Source organism: Anastrepha ludens, chromosome 2, assembly GCF_028408465.1.
Source record: "Anastrepha ludens isolate Willacy chromosome 2, idAnaLude1.1, whole genome shotgun sequence".
Classification (NCBI taxonomy): domain Eukaryota; kingdom Metazoa; phylum Arthropoda; class Insecta; order Diptera; family Tephritidae; genus Anastrepha; species Anastrepha ludens.
The window spans coordinates 9349998-9369761 of record NC_071498.1 but is presented as its reverse complement, the minus strand read 5'-3'; the positions used below and the strand labels follow the sequence as shown (position 1 = coordinate 9369761).

General features: G+C 36.1%; 5 protein-coding genes across 5 annotated transcripts; 2 read left to right on the top strand and 3 right to left on the bottom strand.

Annotated features, from left to right (window-relative positions):
- The first annotated feature begins 6180 nt into the window (after positions 1-6180).
- On the top strand, positions 6181-8646 carry LOC128862984 (alcohol dehydrogenase class-3). The gene is made up of 4 exons (XM_054101852.1): positions 6181-6324; positions 6673-6838; positions 7510-7808; positions 7878-8646. The coding sequence occupies exons 1-4, from the start codon at positions 6304-6306 to the stop codon at positions 8529-8531; spliced, it is 1140 nt and encodes a 379-aa protein (XP_053957827.1). The 5' UTR covers positions 6181-6303; the 3' UTR covers positions 8532-8646.
- On the bottom strand, positions 8558-10688 carry LOC128862993 (seipin). The gene is made up of 3 exons (XM_054101862.1): positions 9909-10688; positions 9364-9851; positions 8558-9291 (listed from the first exon to the last, which is right to left on the bottom strand). Exons 1-3 carry the CDS (start codon positions 10190-10192, stop codon positions 8954-8956), a joined length of 1110 nt encoding a protein of 369 aa, XP_053957837.1. The 5' UTR covers positions 10193-10688; the 3' UTR covers positions 8558-8953.
- Positions 10689-13294: 2606 nt separating this feature from the next.
- On the top strand, positions 13295-17230 carry LOC128862922 (tetraspanin-33). The gene is made up of 2 exons (XM_054101754.1): positions 13295-14226; positions 14295-17230. The coding sequence occupies exons 1-2, from the start codon at positions 13662-13664 to the stop codon at positions 14618-14620; spliced, it is 891 nt and encodes a 296-aa protein (XP_053957729.1). The 5' UTR covers positions 13295-13661; the 3' UTR covers positions 14621-17230.
- A 486-nt stretch (positions 17231-17716) lies between these two features.
- Positions 17717-19066, bottom strand: LOC128862929 (L-seryl-tRNA(Sec) kinase). The gene has a single exon (XM_054101767.1). The coding sequence runs from the start codon at positions 18975-18977 to the stop codon at positions 18102-18104; it is 876 nt and encodes a 291-aa protein (XP_053957742.1). The 5' UTR covers positions 18978-19066; the 3' UTR covers positions 17717-18101.
- On the bottom strand, positions 18975-19712 carry LOC128862973 (mitochondrial import inner membrane translocase subunit Tim10B). Its single transcript, XM_054101840.1, has 3 exons — positions 19513-19712; positions 19348-19443; positions 18975-19290 (listed from the first exon to the last, which is right to left on the bottom strand). Exons 1-3 carry the CDS (start codon positions 19531-19533, stop codon positions 19063-19065), a joined length of 345 nt encoding a protein of 114 aa, XP_053957815.1. The 5' UTR covers positions 19534-19712; the 3' UTR covers positions 18975-19062.
- Positions 19713-19764: the final 52 nt, after the last annotated feature.

Genomic DNA, 19764 nt, shown 5'->3' with positions numbered 1-19764 from the left:
ATTGGGCACCCCTAAGTCCTTAATTTTAATTAGTTAGTATTGCGAGGAATCGAACCAGCTCCTTGGGAGGGAGGATTTGTAAGTCTCCATCCTCTGGTAGGTACGAGCCGAGGATTCCCTGACATAATACTTCACAATTGGTGATTAAGTGTTCCATGTACTCCTCTTCGTCATAGCAGAGCCTGCATAAACTGGTGCTAGATAGTCGTATTGTATTGAAATGTTTATTGCAAGCAATGTGGCCTATAAATGCTCCACAGAGTAATCTAAGGCCTATTTTATTTAGGATTAGAGCCGATTTTGCTCTGTTTTTCCACAGTACGGTTTATTTCATGTAATGGCCTAGACAATATTCTATACACCGTGATGGCATTATACTATTTCTAAGTTAAGTGGAGTTTATGCTAACCAGAAATACATGATGAGAAATCACCAGATGTCTGGATCTATCCAACTGGATCTGGATTTATCCAACGCAAAAACTTCAAAGGAAGCCACCACTAACAGCGACGCATCGGCAAGAAAGATTACAATTTGCAGAAGAGCACATTAAGTGGAATAAACGTTGGCGGCGTGTTATGTTTACTGACGAAAAAAAGTTCAATTTAGATGGACCGGATGGTTGGGCTTACTATTACCACGACTTGCGGAAGGAGCCTAAGGTTTTGAGCCGTCGCCAACATGGAGGAGGATGTGTCATGATATGGGCCGGGATTGGTTATCGTGGAAAGAGTGAAATTAAATTTGTACCTTCAAGAATGAACAGCAGAGACTACATTAATCTGATTGGCAACGAAGTGGTAAACCGTGGCCATCATGTTACAAAAGGTTCCCTAATTTTCCAGCAGGATAACGCAGCTGTGCATACAGCAAAAATTGTAAAACAATTTTTCAACGAAAAAAAAACATTAATATTTTGAAGTGGCCCTCCCGATCTCCTGACCTAAACATAATTGAAAATTGTGTAGTATATTAAGAAACTATTTAAATCACTTCCAAATCGCATGACTGAAGTCATAAAGAAAAATGGAGGGTCCACTCATTATTAGAATAAGTTTTTTTCTTTATTTATTATTGTTATGTGTTTAAAACTCACTGATTCCATAAATGTGCTATATTTTTGACGCAGTACGAAAATAATTTTTTTCACTTTAATGAAGAGCTACTAATTTTGGTTGTCCATAATCACTATTTTTAAATATATTATTACATATGTATTGGAACTGTATGAATCTAAATTTATCATTCGTAACATATGTAAAATTAAAAATAAAAAATCAAATGTGCTATCATTTTGACGCTGACTGTATATGCACGGGGAATGTTTACGCTGCTACAACAACAACAGGATTTTTTTGTATCTCGGGAGCAAAATAACGCCAGCAGGAGAAACATCAGAAGACATTGCAAATCGAATATGTAAAGGTTATTTATTTGTGCTTTTGCATAACTAAACAACTATGGTTCTCAAAGTCCTTATCAGGCAAGTCCAAGTTTCAGATCTTGAGTTATAATGCAAAGTTCATGCTGCTAACATTTGTTCTGATCCGGAAACTGCAAATTATATTTACATCAACATATTCAAGGAGCAGCGTGTTGACTGCAAAGGTTACACAGCAGTGATGGGATTACCCCACACTCACCCTGGCTGAACATTCCTCAACAAATGTTTCATCATAATTCTGAAGTTCATACCGCAATAGCTCTAGGGATTGTAACAAGAGTAATGGGCTAATCGGCCAAAAGTTCTTTTGTATTCCTTCTTTAGGAATGCAAATCACTCTAAGCTCAGCCCACTTCTTCGGGAATAATTAAGCGGAACTCCTGCTTCAAAGTAAAACACATCTCCAGTTTCAATCATGTCTGCAGAATCAGTCTTGCTCGTCAAAGAGGATCATTTCCCAAAGAGAGAAACGTAAATTTTTTTTACAAATTTGTAAAAGCTTATATGTACAAGGCGAATCTATTAAAGTGGGTGTGGGTAAATCAGCTGAGTGTTTTTTTTTTTCTTTTGCCGTGTCCATGTCAGTGATGGTAAATGGTTTTTTGAAAAATCCCTACACAGCCCAAAAAAATTCCCTACTTTTCCCTACGCTTACAACAAATTTTCCCTACGAAATTCCCTACAATTTTTTCTCCTGTGTTTACACTATAATGCAACGTCAAAATTGAATTGTTTGCTTAAGATTTTTAAAAATTCCGTACAGAGCTTCTGCAGTGCAATCAGTTCTTATTGGAATTAGATCCATCAGCTTAACCACAAGCCGCTCGCTTTCCTCGTCGAAAAATCTCACCATGAGACACATACGCTTATTGAGTGCGATGTCTGTGCTCTCTTCGATCATTATGGAAAATTTGTTTACTTTTAATTTTTTAACTAAATTGTATTTTTCTTCTTTTGACAATTCATTTTTTATTATGCTGGTGCCTTCTTTCTTCCAAGCTCAGATTTTTTTATTATTTCAAAATCGGGCACGATTTCTTTTAAGAGTGGGATTAAATGGTCCACCACTTGCAGCGCAACATTATGCTCAGCGAAGAACATACTAAGTCTTATTTCGAAATTTCTATTTTAGATGTCTTTTTAATTGCCTTAGTATTTTTTGGTGCATTTTTGTTTCGGCGTGCTTCTGTAAATCAGACTTGCCACAGCTCAAAACTTTGTCGCACGCAGTGCATTTGCATTTGAATGGATCGTTAGCCACAGCTTCAAACTAGCCACTAAAATTTCGTCCTCAAGCCACTTATTATTGAACTTTTGTTTCCGATACTTGCATTGTTTTTCCTGGTGTTCCTCCGAAGAGTCAGTCGAAGAGCTCATTTCTGTAAAATATATGCATTTTAAATATAAAAAAAGCTAAAACTAAAATAATTGCAAACTTACTTCAAAAGTGAAAAGCACCAGAAAACGTGGGACAACTAACAATTTTCGCGCAAAGAAAAAATCGTGCTAGCGTTAACGAAGTAAAAAAGGCAATGTATTAACGCTTTTAAAAGTATGCAGCCAAGAGGAAAATAAGTCTGGCATGAAATCTTACTGCGGATTTTTATTTTAAATGAACTTTTTTAATTTTACCCCGCTATTTTAAAATTTTTTCTGTCCTTCTTGGAAATTCCCTACATTTACAGAATTTAAAAAAATCTGTCCTTCCTTTCCCTACACCCACATTTTTCGACAAAAATCCCTACATGTAGGGAATTTTCCCTACATTTACCATCACTGGTCCATGTAGATGTCAGCTCAGAATGAAACATGGCGGGTTCATATGTACAAGGCGAATCTATTAAAGTGGGTGAGGGTAAATCAGCTAAGTTGTTTTTTTCTTTCGCCGTGTCCATGTGGATGTCAGCTCAGAATGAAACATGGCGGGTTCATTACTTGTTTTCTAGTTTCTCAATACTTTGTTTTGACAATCAAACGTACAGAACCTTGTTGTTGGTGTAGTGCCACCACCTTTAATAGCTTATACAAGTAATTTACTGGAAAACTAGTCGAACACATCTAACATAGACATATATGACATCTAATGCCGGCTAGCATTCAAAGCGAATCTATACAAGGCGGTGGCAATAGAGCAAGAATAATCTTTACATGCATTTTGTTTTTGCAATTGGATGATTTGAATATCAAATTTTCCTTGAGAATGCAGACAAATAACCAGCAACAACAAAAATATTAACTTTGACATTCAATTACCAAATTATGCAAATTCAGTTCCCTAGTCCCACTACCTTGAATGAATTCAGTTTCTGGTAGAGCTGGAAAACTATCGATATGCCGCCTTGCGATGTTTTGAATGAAGGCATCGATACGCTCGACGTATTACAACTGGCTTTAAAAAAATAATAATAATAGTAAAAAATGTTTCACAATATTCATTAAACCATTCTCTGAATATTCATAAACAAGTATCGAGTGTTTCTTTAGCTGCATGAGCATGATTCAATTATTAATAATTAAACCATGCTGCATGAGTACCATCGATACAATAACTATGGTTTGACAACTGAGAATGGCAAGCTGTGTTGAAATTTCGGTTGAGTAAGGTTTTTAAAGTTATCATCGTTTAACATCAAAACAACACTTCCAAATTGTGGAAATATACATTTAAAAAAATTAATTTGTTCGCGCTGGTCACATCTCGGTCCTTATTTCTTTCGAAATGAAGAAGAAGTTGCCGTTACGGTGAATGGTGAGTGCTATTTAACCATGCTGACTAAATTTGTGTTTCCAAAAATTAATCAGCTAAACATCGACGGCATTTGGTTCCAACAAGATTGCTCAACTTATCCATTAACTTGCCAGTAACTTAATTTGCAAGAATTCGATCTCAAAGAGAAAAATACCAAATAAAGTCCATGAACGCAAAATCAGAACAATTTGCAAGTTTTACGAACAGCTGATTGTTGGCGGGGAAAAAGTAACAAAAAAATATAAAAGATTTCAGATGAGCCACCTCGTATTAAATAAAAAAAGTGCGTGTAGCGTAGTACACATAACAAAAGCGAAACTTTCAAGTCAGACAAAGAAAGAGGGAGAGACCCGAGGGAGAATGCGAGAGAGGGAGAGAGTGAGAAAGAATATATATCTAAATAAATTCACAACATTTGCAGAAAATACAAATAGACAAAATTTACAAAAAACGGAGAAGGGTCGACCGGTGTAGGTAATTGCCGGACATAAACCGTGGCAACAACGCGCACTACTCCGAGCGTTTATCACCCGCACAAACGCAGCGATTCCAGGACCGCGGCAACGACACAAATTATCGCAAGGCAATACCAATAAATCCGACGCTGGAATGGATAGCACTTTATAGTACGCACAAGCACTAGCCAGGAAACGGAAATAAGCGCCAAAAAGTAGGCACAAAAATAAAAAGGCCAACAAAATTGGGACCAAAAAACGCCCCAAACGGTAGGCACCAAGGAAATATAACGCCAAAGAGTAGGCACCAAAAATATACAATATTACCTACAAGTTTGCCAAAATTTTCTACAAACAAGCGCCAAAAAGTAGGCAGTGATATTTCTCACTAGAAATTAGCAAATACAAGGAAAAACTCAGGAAAAAAGCCTAAAGTGTATCTAAGATATAAGTTATATTATCTAAGAGATAAGGTATAGATCTCTCTCTCCTTTTCCTCTACGTTATTTTTTTTTTCTCTCTCGCGGAACGAAAATCCCCAAAACCTTGCTTGGCCTTGAAATTTTACTCTCTATTGTCGCTCGTCCATCGACGCCTAGGAAGTTTCGCTTCAAAAATAAAAAAATTAAGCAAATAAAATGGAAAATAACAAGCTTAGCATTACATGATTTTATTTTGCACAATAATTTTTTCCATTTCACCATCTCTGGCAGATAAGAACAATCCATTAGCAATTGCATTGTCGCAGCTTCCTTCATATTTCCCTTTCTGCCTATTGCCAAAGTAATTAATAATCTAGAAGTACAAGCATAAAACACAAAAGATACCTTCAATACTTTCGATTTGTATTTCGGAAACTGCAGCAACGGTGACTGAAGGCTTTGGTAAAGGAGTACATACCTCTATATCATTGCCCGATTCCTATTTAATAAATGACTTCAAATAAACTTTATAAATTTTATCTAAAATATATTTACTTACATTATCCATTTTAATCACCATTTTTGTTTAAATTTAGAACTTCGAACTATTTCGCAAATTTTAATTCATGTTTATTTTTACTTTGCGATCAGCAGTTTTTCTCACTTGCATATTCTTACAAGTAAAAATTTACCCAGTAAAAACTTGCAAGTTCCCAACAAAATGAAAGGTCTTTTTGCTCTCTCACTTTCCCCTACTTTGCAAGTTTTTTGGATACATGAACACCAAAACTTGACAATTTGTAACAATTCTTACAAATTATTTGCAGCATGAACAAACCTTATATTACAATGTTGTATTTTATGGTACCTTTAAAACGATAAAATGTCAATAAAAAACTACATAATAATATCTTTAATTAAGAAAATTTAGAATAAATAACACATAATTACTTGGCTTTTATTGAGAAATAGCTACGTTGGCCAAACATTTTTAAACTTTTTGTTACGTTTTTTGGCGATCTTTGGTGATCTCTTCTGGGAGCATTTTTTGACAGCCGGTCATAGATAACAAGCGGTCAAGAGTAGATTTACTGATTAATTTTTACATTGGCACAATTTTGTACTTATCGTTAGTAGAACAATCGTCTTGTTTGCAGTGATAGTCTTTCTTTGCGCTGAAGGACTTCGTTTAATTGTGAATAAATTAGAAGCTGCAGTAAATTATTCTGGAAAATGTCATCAACTGAAGGGAAAGTAAGAAAATGTTCTGTTCTAAAGGCATAAGAAAATTTTTTTTCTAATAGCGGTCGCGCCTCGGCAGGCAATGGCAAACGTCCGAATGTATTTCTGCCACGAAAAAGCTCTTCATAAAAAATATCTACCGTTCGGAGAAGAGGAGCTTTTTCATGGCAGAAATACCCTCGGAGGTTTGCCATTGCCTCCCATATATATATATATACATATATATGTATAAACATATAACGTGTGGTTCTATATACATATATAATTACGCGAGCGCCAGTTAATATACTATATACGTACATTCCTAAGTAAATATAATATATAAGTGTATAATAACCATATTATCTCTGCAATCCCAAGGTTATCACTTGCAAAGCAGCTGTTGCATGGGAGGCGAAAAAACCGCTTGTCATCGAAGACGTAGACGTTGCACCTCCTAAGGCGCATGAAGTACGTATTAAGATCGTAGCTTCCGGTGTATGTCATACCGACGCATACACTTTGGGTGGATTTGATCCAGAAGGAGGTTAGTAGACCACACTCATATGTACATACACTTGCGCTCACGTAATTAAATGTCTTGATCCTTTTTGGGGGGAGGGTCCTATTAATGACGAGGCCGCAGCCTCTCGCCAATGCGTCCGCTACTTCATTCCCAATTGTACCCCTGTGTCCTGGGACCCAATTAGCGGGATGCGATTGTGTGTTCCTATTAGAATTTTTTCGATACACTCAAGAACCAGTGGGGACTTAACCTTACAGGATGACAGAGCCTTGAGTGCCGCCTGACTGCAGCTCAGAATGACAATTCGCTCATTCCGGAATTTTCTGTCCAAGTTCATCTCTGCACATAGACAGATAGCATACATATATGATTGGAAGATGCCTCGTAAAATTACCCATCGGCACAGAGCGCTTGGTTCTAGGGCCATATATTCCAACGCCTATGCCTTCTGGTGTCTTCGGGCCATCCAAAATTTGTACACGTAAAAATTTCGAAAAATTGTCACGAAAATTTTCAGCTTTTTAACCCTGAACTGTCTGAGTATGCAGTTTTATAGTCCATTTAAATGTGTAGTGATTTTTTAAATTCTTAAAATTGACCTTTTAAATTTGCCTCCATTTCTAATTTCCGTACATTCATATCTGCTACTACTTTTATATGAATAGAATTAAAGTTTTTTTTATTTTCTTCAGTGTTTCCTGTTATACTTGGACATGAGGGCGCTGGTGTTGTAGAAAGTGTTGGCGAAGGTGTTACCGCATTCAAACAGGGTGATCATGTTATTCCATTGTACATTCCACAGTGCAACGAGTGCAAATTTTGCAAGAGCAATAAGACAAATCTCTGCCAAAAGGTGCGCTCTACTCAAGGCCAAGGAGTCTTGCCGGATGGCACTACGCGTTTCACTTGTAAAGGACAGAAACTCTTTCACTTCATGGGCACATCGACATTCTCACAATACACCGTAGTTGCCGATATTTCACTCTGCAAGGTGCGTTGACAATTTCGTTTAAATATGTACATTTTCAAAATCTTCATAATCTAATCTTTGTTTCATTAGGTTGACGAAAAGGCCCCACTTGACAAGATCGGACTTTTAGGTTGCGGCATCCCTACAGGTTATGGTGCTGCAATCAATACTGCTAAAGTGGAACCGGGTAGCATTTGCGGAATTTGGGGCTTAGGCGCTGTTGGTCTGGCTACCGCTATGGGTTGCCGCAAAGCTGGTGCTGCTAAAATCTACGGCATTGATATCAATTCCGATAAATTCGAAACTGCCAAGAAATTCGGAGTTACCGATTTTATTAATCCCAAAGAAGTCGCGGATAAAGGACCCATTCAGAATTATATTATTGACCTCTTGGATGGCGGTTTCGATTACAGCTTTGAGTGTATTGGTAATGTGAACACCATGCGTGCCGCACTGGAAGCGACACACAAAGGATGGGGCACGTCTGTTATTATTGGTGTTGCAGCAGCTGGACAGGAGATCAGTACGCGGCCCTTCCAATTAGTGGTCGGTCGTACATGGAAAGGCACCGCTTTTGGTGGTTGGAAGAGTGTCTCAGACGTACCAAAACTGGTGCAAGAATATTTGAGCAAGGAATTGATGGTTGACGAATTCATTACGCACACTATGAGCTTAGAAGCCATTAACGAGGCATTTGATTTGATGCATGCCGGCAAAAGCATCCGTGCCATTGTAAAATTATAACACATTTAATAAAACACTTTTAAGCCTATAATTTGTGGTTGTATACAATACTATTCCCATCAGTAATATTTGTATTTAGAACTAAAGATAATAAAATATAATCTTTTCTACAATACATTTTACACATATATTTAATATTTGCGCAAGTGAAATTTGTGTCCAGTGTAAAGCGCATATATTGTGAAAGTCTTTTTATAATGCAGATTAAATAATATTTTCTTGTTAATTAACGTATTATTTATTGTATGTGTATAAGTGGAAATGTATATTTTAATTTTTTAATATGTTTTGGAATATTCTGTACACGCTATTGCAGTGCATATGAATGTGGACTTCAGCTTAAAACTATCTAAAACAATAGTAAAGCTATATGTGCCCTTCGATTTAATATTAAATATCCCTCCGGTAAAAATTCTTTGAGCCTAAAACAGTTCTTGGGAACTACGCTGATGCAGCTCCTGCCCCTCATTGCCCTTCTTTGGCTTACTACCCAACAGTTCCTCTTTACTACTGCTGCGGCTATCACTGCTGCCTCCAATCTCATCTATTTCTGAGGCGTTGGATTTGTCATCCAAGAAACTTAAATCCTCGTCATCCCTGAAGCCAGTTTTCGACTCAATCGCCTTGCTAGCTTTGCTCTGTAAAGTTTCAGTAATGCGTCCATATTTTTTGCGCAAATTATGCAACCAAGTTGTGTCAGACCAATGATACCAACTGAGTAGGAATATTACCAAAATAAAGAACAAATTGGTGCTGATTGCTGTTAAAGAATAAGAAATTTAGATTGGTAAATAAAATGTTTTCTTTCTCTGAAATATAAAATTTATCTTACCAACAATAGCCGAAAGTATTGGCCAATTGTACATAATGTACCGCAGGCCGGTAAAATCAGCGACTATGTACAACGAGACTGTGTAAAATTGTATCTTTTGCGATTGAATTTCTACGAAGACGTCAGTTATGGGATGTTGTCGCTCTTCTAAATAGTGTGCAAATATTTCCACTGCCACGCGCTGAAATTCTTCCTTCAAGCCAAGCACAAAAAGTGGACTCAGCGCCCATGTGGTTAAAGAACGTATGAGAGGCGAACGGTAGCGCATCATAGCGGAACGGCAAGACTGTCCACGTAGTAGAGCGTTATTATCGCGCATCTCACCACAAACCATGAACATGCCCAATTCTAAGTTTTGCGGCGATTCAGGCATTTCGATTTGCATAACTACGCGGTATGCCTGACCTACCATTAACAACTGTTGTTTTTTCGTAAGTGAAACATGCGCGTGCGGAAATGTGCAAGGTGTTGCAGAGTCTAAACAGGATCTGGTATAAAGAGAAGTTAGTTGTTTAAAAGCAATAGGTTAAAACATATTTACTCACTTGAATTGCATGTGAACTGGACGTGTGTGTGATATAGCCGGCATGTATGTATAATAAAAGGCGACATACATAAACACTGCTATCCAAATTATCAACACCACAGCGAATGCAATTAATCCGACACGCAAAACTAACTCCTTGAGCGTGCCAACCTTTTCATCAGCTCTGCTCTTGAGGTCGTCGTACACATTGTGTCCTATCTTGAGCACAGGACGTATCAGTAAACGACGTCCTAAACCCGAGGGGTCTAGTAAAAACACTATGAATCGCAGCAGAAAATTCATTTCGTATATAAACTCCTCAAGTGTAAAACTATTGTTTGTTGATAGGTTGAAATCCGTGTGGGAACTAATCGAGCCACCGCTATAGTGCAGACTGTGTATGGCTCATATGCGAACCTTCGACTCTAATTTTTTATAGTTTCGATTAGATTTTTGGTAATTTGCTACGGCTATCAGTTTTATTGTCTCTTATCAGTTTCCTCGGACAGAGTGCACTACACTCTTCTCTCTTCATTGCTCCCTTTTATATATTTTTAAATACGGTACTATACTGTTTATATTGCAGTAGAACGGGTCATTCAATTTCCGTGTGGAATTGTGCATCTATTCCAAAGGTCGTTGACGTGTATCTTATAGACTGGGTAAATTTTATCCCAGCTTCTTCAAAAGTCCATTACGAATTGTCGGTTCGTTGTAATAAATATGACGGTGGATGAAAAAGGATCGATTTATTTATTTCAACAGCGTATCGATTACGTCGGTCCACATATCATGAAAACGAATTCGCATGGATGTGTTCAATACGAATCCATACAAGGTGACCTCGGTATTGCAGCTGATTTATTATGTTTCTTGCGATTTGGGGGTGCCACTGCGAATTTAATAAAGGTGGTGATGCTAGAGCAACAATAACATTTACATGTTTTTGTGTACTTATTGCCAAACCTTTCGCTAGAATGTAAATAAAAAATCAAAGCAACAACAAAAGACAAGAAATCGCAAAACCCACGAGTTTTATTAAGTCGTTATCGAGATACCCACATTTATTGAAAAGTGGGTGTGGCAGCTTCCAGTTTTCGATATTTTATTGGGAACGTACTTTGTTTTTGGGTTCATAATTGGTATCAAATCTAGTAATTTTTCGTCATTTATAACAGAGATAAGGGGGCGTCCATAAATTACGTGAGATGTTTAAGGGGGGGAGGGGGTCGAGTCAAATCTCATCTAATCTTACGTTGGAGAGAGGGGGCGTCTCGGCAAATATCACGCAATTTTTTTTCTGATTGAAACAAAAAAATTGTACATGCTTAAGATTTAATCTCAAGCGTAATCGTAGTATGATTAAGATCATTCACTAATTCGTTCGAAAGAAAATAATTTCATTCATACTTCGACGTTATACATTACTACTGTCAAACCACCATATTTGTTTTATACCAAATAGCTCAATTTAATCTGAATTTGCGGTACAGTGTAGCCCGTCGGTTGTTTTCGCGCCACTATGAGCCGAACGCCCTATCACTCAGGTTGACGTTTGACAATTTCGGACTTTAAAGAACATGACGGATAATCATTTGCTCCATTTCTAATACTCGTACCGATTCAACCGCTGAATGCCTTCATCAGCACGCCTATTGATCTCTATTGCCCAAGTATACGTGATGATTTAGAGAAAATATGCTGCAGGACATGCGGTATTTACTTCGCATCTATCACAAGAGCTGCAGAGCACAGGAGAGCAGCTCACATTGCACCAGCTAAGCAAGCGCGTATGTTCCGCAAAGTGCGACCCTCACGGATTGTCACAAGACGAGCTAATGAGTTACTGTGCGCAAGCGTCAACGGCTTAGAGTGGCTAGATCAGAACGAAGTTGAAGGAGAAGATGATTTTACTGAAAATCATATGGAAATGTTATGGCCTGAATTAGAGTAGATGTTCTTTTTTTAATCGCAGTAGTTACGATTTAAGTCTTCTATTGTTAAATTTTTATTACACTTATAACTCTCAGCAATATTGATTACTAGTCTTAACTAGTCGTAAATAAAAGCACGAAGCAAATTTTTTTCTTTTTACAATAACAATCCAACGCGCTTACATAAGAAACCCACATTTTGAAAAATCTCACGTGAGATTGGGGGATGGGGGAGGGGGTTGAATAAAATCTCACGACATCTCACCAGGGGGGGAGGGAGGGTCAGGAAATTGAAAAAAACACCTCACGTAATTTATGGACGCCCCCTAAGTGCTTTTATCCATCTTGAAAGCTCCCATTATATGGGAGGTGAGCGTTATTATTGACGGAATTTCCCCATTTTCAGTACCATATTCTGGATTATGTGCGTAGGACGGAAGGACATACATGGCTAAATCGACTTCTCTCATCATTCTAAACTGCTGGGTATGCATATGACTAAATCTTTCTCAATTTCACTATGCTGTGACATACATACAACAGATATGTGAAAAAAATTATAATAGTCTTGGGCACAAATTAGCACCGGATCATTTCGATAACATTGAAATTACCTATATAACACAGTTATGGAGTATTTTCATAGTCAAATGTTATAAGAGCCGAAGCTGGTGACTAATTAAGCAATGGTTGCGCGTATGGTGGAGAATCATTAACTAATGAAACTTTGGTTGTTAAATACGTTCATACTGCTATAATCAATGAATGAATAATATGTGATTTTCATGAAAGGAAAATTATCATTGCTAGGAAATATAATATAGTAACATCAATCATGGCGGTCGCCGTAGCCGAATGGGTTGGTGCGTGACTACCATTCGCAATTCACAGAGAGAACGTCAGTTCGAATCTCGGTAAAACACCAAAATTAAGAAAAAAAAAAACATTTTTCTAATAACGGTCGCCCCTCGGCAGGCAATGGCAAACCTCCCAGTGTATTTCTGCCATGAAAAAGCTCCTCATAAAAATATCTGCCGTTCGGAGTCGGCTTAAAACTGTAGGTCCCTCCATTTGTGGAACAACATCAAGACGCACACCACAAATAGGGCGGGGGAGCTCGGCCAAACACCCAAAAAAGGCCAATTATATATATATATATAACATCAATCATTCCCATGGCAGCCAGTTCTATGTTACCGGAATGACTCGGGGTTTTCCCGACCAAGGGCTGCCGCCCCAGTAAACTACCTCTGCCTAGTATATCGTACCCCAATCTAAGCTTTTGGGACAAAGACAAGGTGGACTTCGCAAGTGTACTAAAAATTGCCTACAAGCCGATGTTGGAAATTAGAAATGAAACAGACAAATTAAATGAAAACTACACAGTGTAAACACTAAGTAAAAAAACTTTTGTATACTCAAACACCCTGTGCTAGGTGTTTCGATGTTTCTCAGTATTAAAAATAAAATACATCTAAAGATTGTTAGATAGAAGAGCCATTTCCTTTGTGGGTTGAATTTTGCGAATGATTTTACGAATAATTGAAATATATTTAAAATAAAAGCATATCAAATAGCCGTTTTGATATATTCACAAATGTGTATAAAGTTTCATAACTGAAAGTTGTGAGCGGAATAGAAAGGAGCATAAAAATTAAGTATTATTTTGGGTGTTTAATTGCTTGTGAATGAAATTAGTCTTCATTATTATTTAACGGAGAATTGTATTATGTTTTAAAACAAAGTGTCCCTACTCCCATTCTGGGGAATTAAACAATTACAAAACTATCTCTAGATCGCCTTGAATCTTTGACAACAGAAATCAGCCCATTACAGCAATGAGTAATTATCGTCACCATGGAGGTGGCGGTGGTTACAGTGGTATTGAAATACGTAATATGCATCCAAGAATTTCGCAAAATTTTACTTACGTTAGCTCGTGCGTTAAATATCTGATATTTATGCTAAATTTCATATTTTGGCTATCGGGTGGTCTTTTGCTCGGTATTGGCCTTTATGCTTTTATGGACAAATGGGAATCTACGGGTTGGGTTCGTCTGGAAACTTTTTACGATGTAATACTCAATATCTCTTTGGTAATGATGCTCACTGGAGTACTTATATCTATGGTCAGTTTTGCTGGCTGCCTGGGTGCACTGCGTGAAAACACTTGCTTGCTTAAATTTTACACTATGTGTTTACTTATGTTCTTCCTACTGGAGCTAGCTATTGCCATAATGGGATTTGTTTTCCCACACAATATGAATTCTTTCCTTGAGGACAAATTTACTGATAAAATTATACATTCGTATAGAGATGACCCAGATTTGCAAAATCTTATCGATTTTGCACAACTCGAATTTAAGTGCTGTGGACTGAGCAATTCTGGATATCAAGACTGGAGTAAGCATATTTTATATGACACAAAATAGATTTACAATAGAAAAAAAATTTTTTTTTTACTCTTACAGGCAAGAATGAGTATTTCAATTGTTCATCACCATCTGTGGAACGCTGTGGGGTCCCATACAGTTGCTGCATTAATGCAACTGATATTAGTTCGGGCTTGGTTAATATTATGTGCGGTTATGGTGTTCAAGAGCACTCCGTAGCTGCTGCCAGCAAACGTATATGGACCAGTGGTTGCATTGAGATTGTTAGAGTTTGGGCAGAGCGCAATCTATATACCATAGCTGGTATAGCACTGGGCATTGCATTAATACAATTATTTATAATATATTTGGCTAAAACGTTGGAAGGCCAAATTGATCTGCAAAAATCTCGATGGACTGCGTGAGTTTGTTAATTAAGCAAAGATTGAATGGTGCGTTGCCAACATTTTTTTTAAATAGTATATACATATATTTTCAATATATATTATTCGTGCTTTCTTAAAAGTCATTTTGTACGTTTTGTGTGCTCAAAGTTTTTATATCAAAGTTTTAATTGGAAGTGTGTATATCTTGCTGTTGACGTTCAAAAAGTAATAGATAATATCGAATTTAAAATGCATTTAATATACGAGTGATTATTTAACGACAAAATCTTAAGAAGTAATAACAAATTATAATTTTATTGTATTCAGCGTACAAAACTGCATTTGCCGATTAAACAATTGCACAGATACGTTGTTATTAATCGGGAAATTGTTGGTGCTGTTTGAAAAGCATTTTTCCCAGAACTGCTATAAATTAGTGTAACGAAAAAAAGACTTGCTCATCAGTATTTCAACTACTTTGCCGCACAGTTGGATGGAAAAGGATATTTCAAAATAAAAATTAAAGTGTTCGTATTTATTTTAACTTCAGATAAAAGTGTGTTCACAATAAAAATGCTCTTCCAGTTCTTCAATCAATGAAAGCACATGTAATACTTTGGATGAATTAATGAGATTTTTAATTAGATTCGTACATAAGCTTCAGAATAATTTGTCGCAGTTTTTAAGTTAAAAAATGCAATATTATTTTTAAGTATTTCTAACTGCTATTACTAGTGCTGCGTACTGAGAATTCAGACACCAAAACATTGCCATTTGAACAATTTTATAATTATGTATTAAAATTTTATTAACAAAAGAAAATATGACTACCAAATGTTGAAATTTAAAAAGTCGAACAAAAAAAAAAAAATGTGAAAGGAATCTCATGTTTTGACTCAACAGTTTTTTTCCAACAAGACTTAAAAATGAGAAGCTAAAAAAATATTTTAATAATAAATTATAGAAAATTGTATTAACAAATTCAAGGAAACAAAATTCTTAACTCCCCAGCATCACATACATATTTCCAAAAATTAAATCTTATATACTATAAAAATAGCCTAGCTAAGCTGTACTTTATTTTATTGAACTACATTTTGTGTCTGATTTATATATATATCTTTATTTGACAAAGTAAATTAACCGAAAAAGACAATTTGCATTGCAACCTCCTACATGCATACAGTGGTGGCGAACTAATTAACAACCTCTATTCCTTCTTTGTACTATTATGCTTGTATTAAAAGAGGTTTTTAGATGCGGTTTTTTGTTTTTATTATGTTGCTTACGCAAAAAAGAGTACATTTAAAAGAAAATTCAATGATGTTTTATTTGCTGAATTTTAAATCAAAAGAATCACATAAGAAAAACATGTGAGTCACACTGGCGGAGTAATTAAAACAGATTAAAAATTATATATTTTTCTTTAAAAAGCTTTAACATTCCTTTAATATTTTGGGGGAAAATCTTTAAATCTATTCAAGCTTTACATTGGATTGACATAGAGGTACTTAATTTTTAGGATTTTGCCGGAGATATCTTTAGTCACTCTCTCTAATTCCCCCACTTGTGGGTTTTTGTTCCACGAACTATCCATCTAAAGTAGGTGCCAGATGCTTCCAATCTGGGTAAGTTCGGGAATACAATGGCAACTAGAAAACATTAGCACTATTAAGAGAAAACCAAGTGTCTGGAGCGTGCCGTATGCTTTGGACCATTGTCTTGAAAAAATTTCCGAATGAAGGTTACTTCTTTTTCAGCATAATACGGCATTATATTTTTCATCATTCATATCATCAGACTTTGCTTTAATGTAGGCAAAGTGTATTTGTGGTGAAATTCTTTGTTTTTTGGACGCCTGTTATACTGCCGACCTCTGAACCAACTCTGTTTATCACAGTTTGAAACTGTCTGTGAAACTCTCCAATCCTTATGGGCCATGTGATCTCTGGCGCTTAGGTGATATTTGCTTAACAACGATTTCCGCCTTCCAAATCTTTTATAAAGATAATTTTCGCATAATCTTCCTCGAATCGATCGCGTTGATAAAGGTTTTGGGCGTCTCTAAAAAAGAGTTTTCTGAATTTCTCAGCAAGCCAAACATTTACAAATATTTACGACTTATTTGGTATGGAGTATTGCTACTGTTTCGTAAATCTACAACTCTCTCCCTTAAAGAGGTGATGCAACTCTTTACTCAATAATAATGTCTGATAGCACTGAATGCGCTGGTAGCCAGTGAGCTAATTAAGTTAGGGTTATATTGTATTTATCTCCTATAAATAGTAATTTCTGATAATTTGCAATTTAATACTGCTCTCTCAGTTTTATTTGTGAACTTACCTAACATTTCAAACTATTTTTATAGCATCTTGATTCGAATGCCTTGGCTTCAAAACGACGCGTCCCGTTAACATTAAATATTCACAAATATAAATTCAAATTTTTTGCAGCCTACAAAAGTCGTCACCACTGTACATACTTAATTAGCAATTTTATACGTAAAATTAAGACAATTTAAGACCTTCAAGCAAATATTTCATTTATATAGATAATTTATATTTATTTGGAAAAAATTAAAACTTGTGAAATATTGTGAGTTTCTAGTTAAATGCATTTACATATGTTGTCGCTGAAAAAAAAAAATAACGAAACAAAATAATACCTTCAAGGATCGTTTAGCAATGTAGACCTCTACAATTGCATGCCGCCTTAAGTGGTTAGGTGTTTGTTAACATAACCGTTCATGAAGGAAATTCACAGATGCATTTGCTTTGTTCTGTCGAGCGTAAACGCAATAGAAATTATTTGCTTTAAATCAGTCTTATCTGGTTTTTTGTGTCTGGTTTTAAAGTAGACACTCGAAAAATTGTGCATTTTGCTATGAAATTGAGCCCAAGTAAGAGTGACTTGCGTGTATTATACTTGCACATGCATTTGTATGTATTAAAACCGTTATACACAAAAACAAAGTCTTGAATATTCAATACATTTACATATATACAATATGATACACACCAATGTTATATATACGAACAATACTCAACATATTTGAACTATCTATAGAGTTTGTTTTTATTCAATAAAATGCAAAAATCTTAGGTTTTTTTAGTCAAATGAAAATTGTGAATAAGGTAAGTTTGAGCGTTTTGTATTCGCAGTTAAATCAATTAATGTTTATAATTTGGCTAAAGATATTACATAACTACATGTCTCTTATAATTACATATGTAAATAAATATACATATCGTCCCCTTAGTATAACAATAGCCTATGTGCTCATAGGCTATTATTTTTTTATTGAATTTTTGGATTCTCCATCGTCGATTTTATATGTGGTCAAAATTTTGTCAAATTCTAGTTCCACAAAGTGGGTCAAAACGTCAGTCAAAAATAATAAATATTTAGAGACATAACGAGATTTGAGTGAAAGCTACTTTCGACAAAAAGTTTGAAATTCATTTTCTCAAAACATCAAAAAATGTATAGGCTATTTTAATACTAAGGGACGATATACATATTAATGAAGCAAATTGGCATATTCATTCAACTCATCGACTCTCATTCCCTCTTCGGCTATTGTTTTAAAGTTTTGCAGAATGTCTTTGCGTTTAGTATTTAAATTCCTAGCCCTTTCTTGTCTCTCTAATGTATGAGCATGCTCCGTGTGCAGTATTTCAGCAACCCGTCGTCGCAATAGCAGATCAAGCTGATGCACGAGTGACTGCACATTTTTTGCTTTCTCTTGTACCGGAGATGGGCGTAGCGTATTTTTAAACGTTTTACCAAGAAATTCCAAAATTTTAATTTTCATTGCGCTGCAATCTTTGTACGTGTATTCATTCAAAATAACGGTGTTTGATTCCCACCTTTGCGTTGCAGAATCTGGTGCCTCCAGTCGCTTTGCCATTTGTTGAATGGTTTTTTGGGCCACTCGCTCCACAGCAGGGCGTTCACTATTTCGTTGCAACGCCATTTCCAAGTGGCCTTCGAAATAAATTTGCGCATAAGCACACTCTGTTTGCTTGCATAACTGATACAATTTATATCGCATACTACGATAGTAATTATTGTCATCACAAATGATCAAAAAGTCATAGCAGTCAGCATGTAGAGATGATTTCACTGTTGTGTTAAGATGGTTTGGGAATCTGGTGGTGTTTTTTAATGCATCAATAAGTTCACTTATAATTGAAAAGATTTGGGTACGCTCTTTTTTAAATTCAAATTTGGTTTCCGATGAGGTTTCATTTGTTGGCTGTGGAAAATGGTCATCATAACAAATGTGTATAACATTGAAAGCTGTTTGTGGTAATTCCAAAAGCCATTTACTGAACATCGTTTTGCCACTAGCAGGCAAACCAATTAGTGCCAAGAGACAAATTCGTGTCGGCATGCTTATGTTTAATTATATTAATGGTATGCGGCTTCCTCGAAAGAAAGTTTGCCATATGTGAATATAGCCAAAATATTTCTTCGTTTTAGGAGAATGCAGACGCTTGTGCACCAGCCGATGCTGTTGGCAATGTTGATACCCCTCCAGAAGGTGTCGTCGACGTTGACGTCTGCCCTTGACTCAGTTGTTTTTGGTTCGCTTCCAGCTCTTGTATACGTTTTTGGTTTATGTCTGATTGTACCTCAACGTAAACGTTCATCATTTTCTGATTAAAACGCGCAAATTTTACTACACATCGATCTATGCAGGTATTCTGGGGAAATTATGAAAAGTATTTTAGATTGCAGATACTTCACAATTATTTACTTACTTCGCTATCGGTTAGGTCCCTCTCATAGAGGGTCTCAACGCATCTCGAGAAGCACAATTCAGTAACTTTGTTATACAACGTCAGAAAATCTTTAAGCTATGGCGATAATAAATAAGTAGATATTCACTGCTTAGAACATATTTTATATACACAAACAGTACTCACGTTGCGTAAATTTGGATCCATCGAAAATTCTTCAGGTGTTTGTCTTTTCACGCGTATTAAGATATGGGTATGGAAAGGCAAACGTGCGAAACATGAGCGGCTCACTTGCTCGTTGTCAGCTGTTTGTGTTGTGCCATCTAATATTCACGGTGATGCTTATAAAAAAATGATTTTCAATTATATTAATTTCGGCTCATGATAAAACTGTCCACGTTACAAAGTAACTCGAAGATTGGCCATAATTATTTTTTG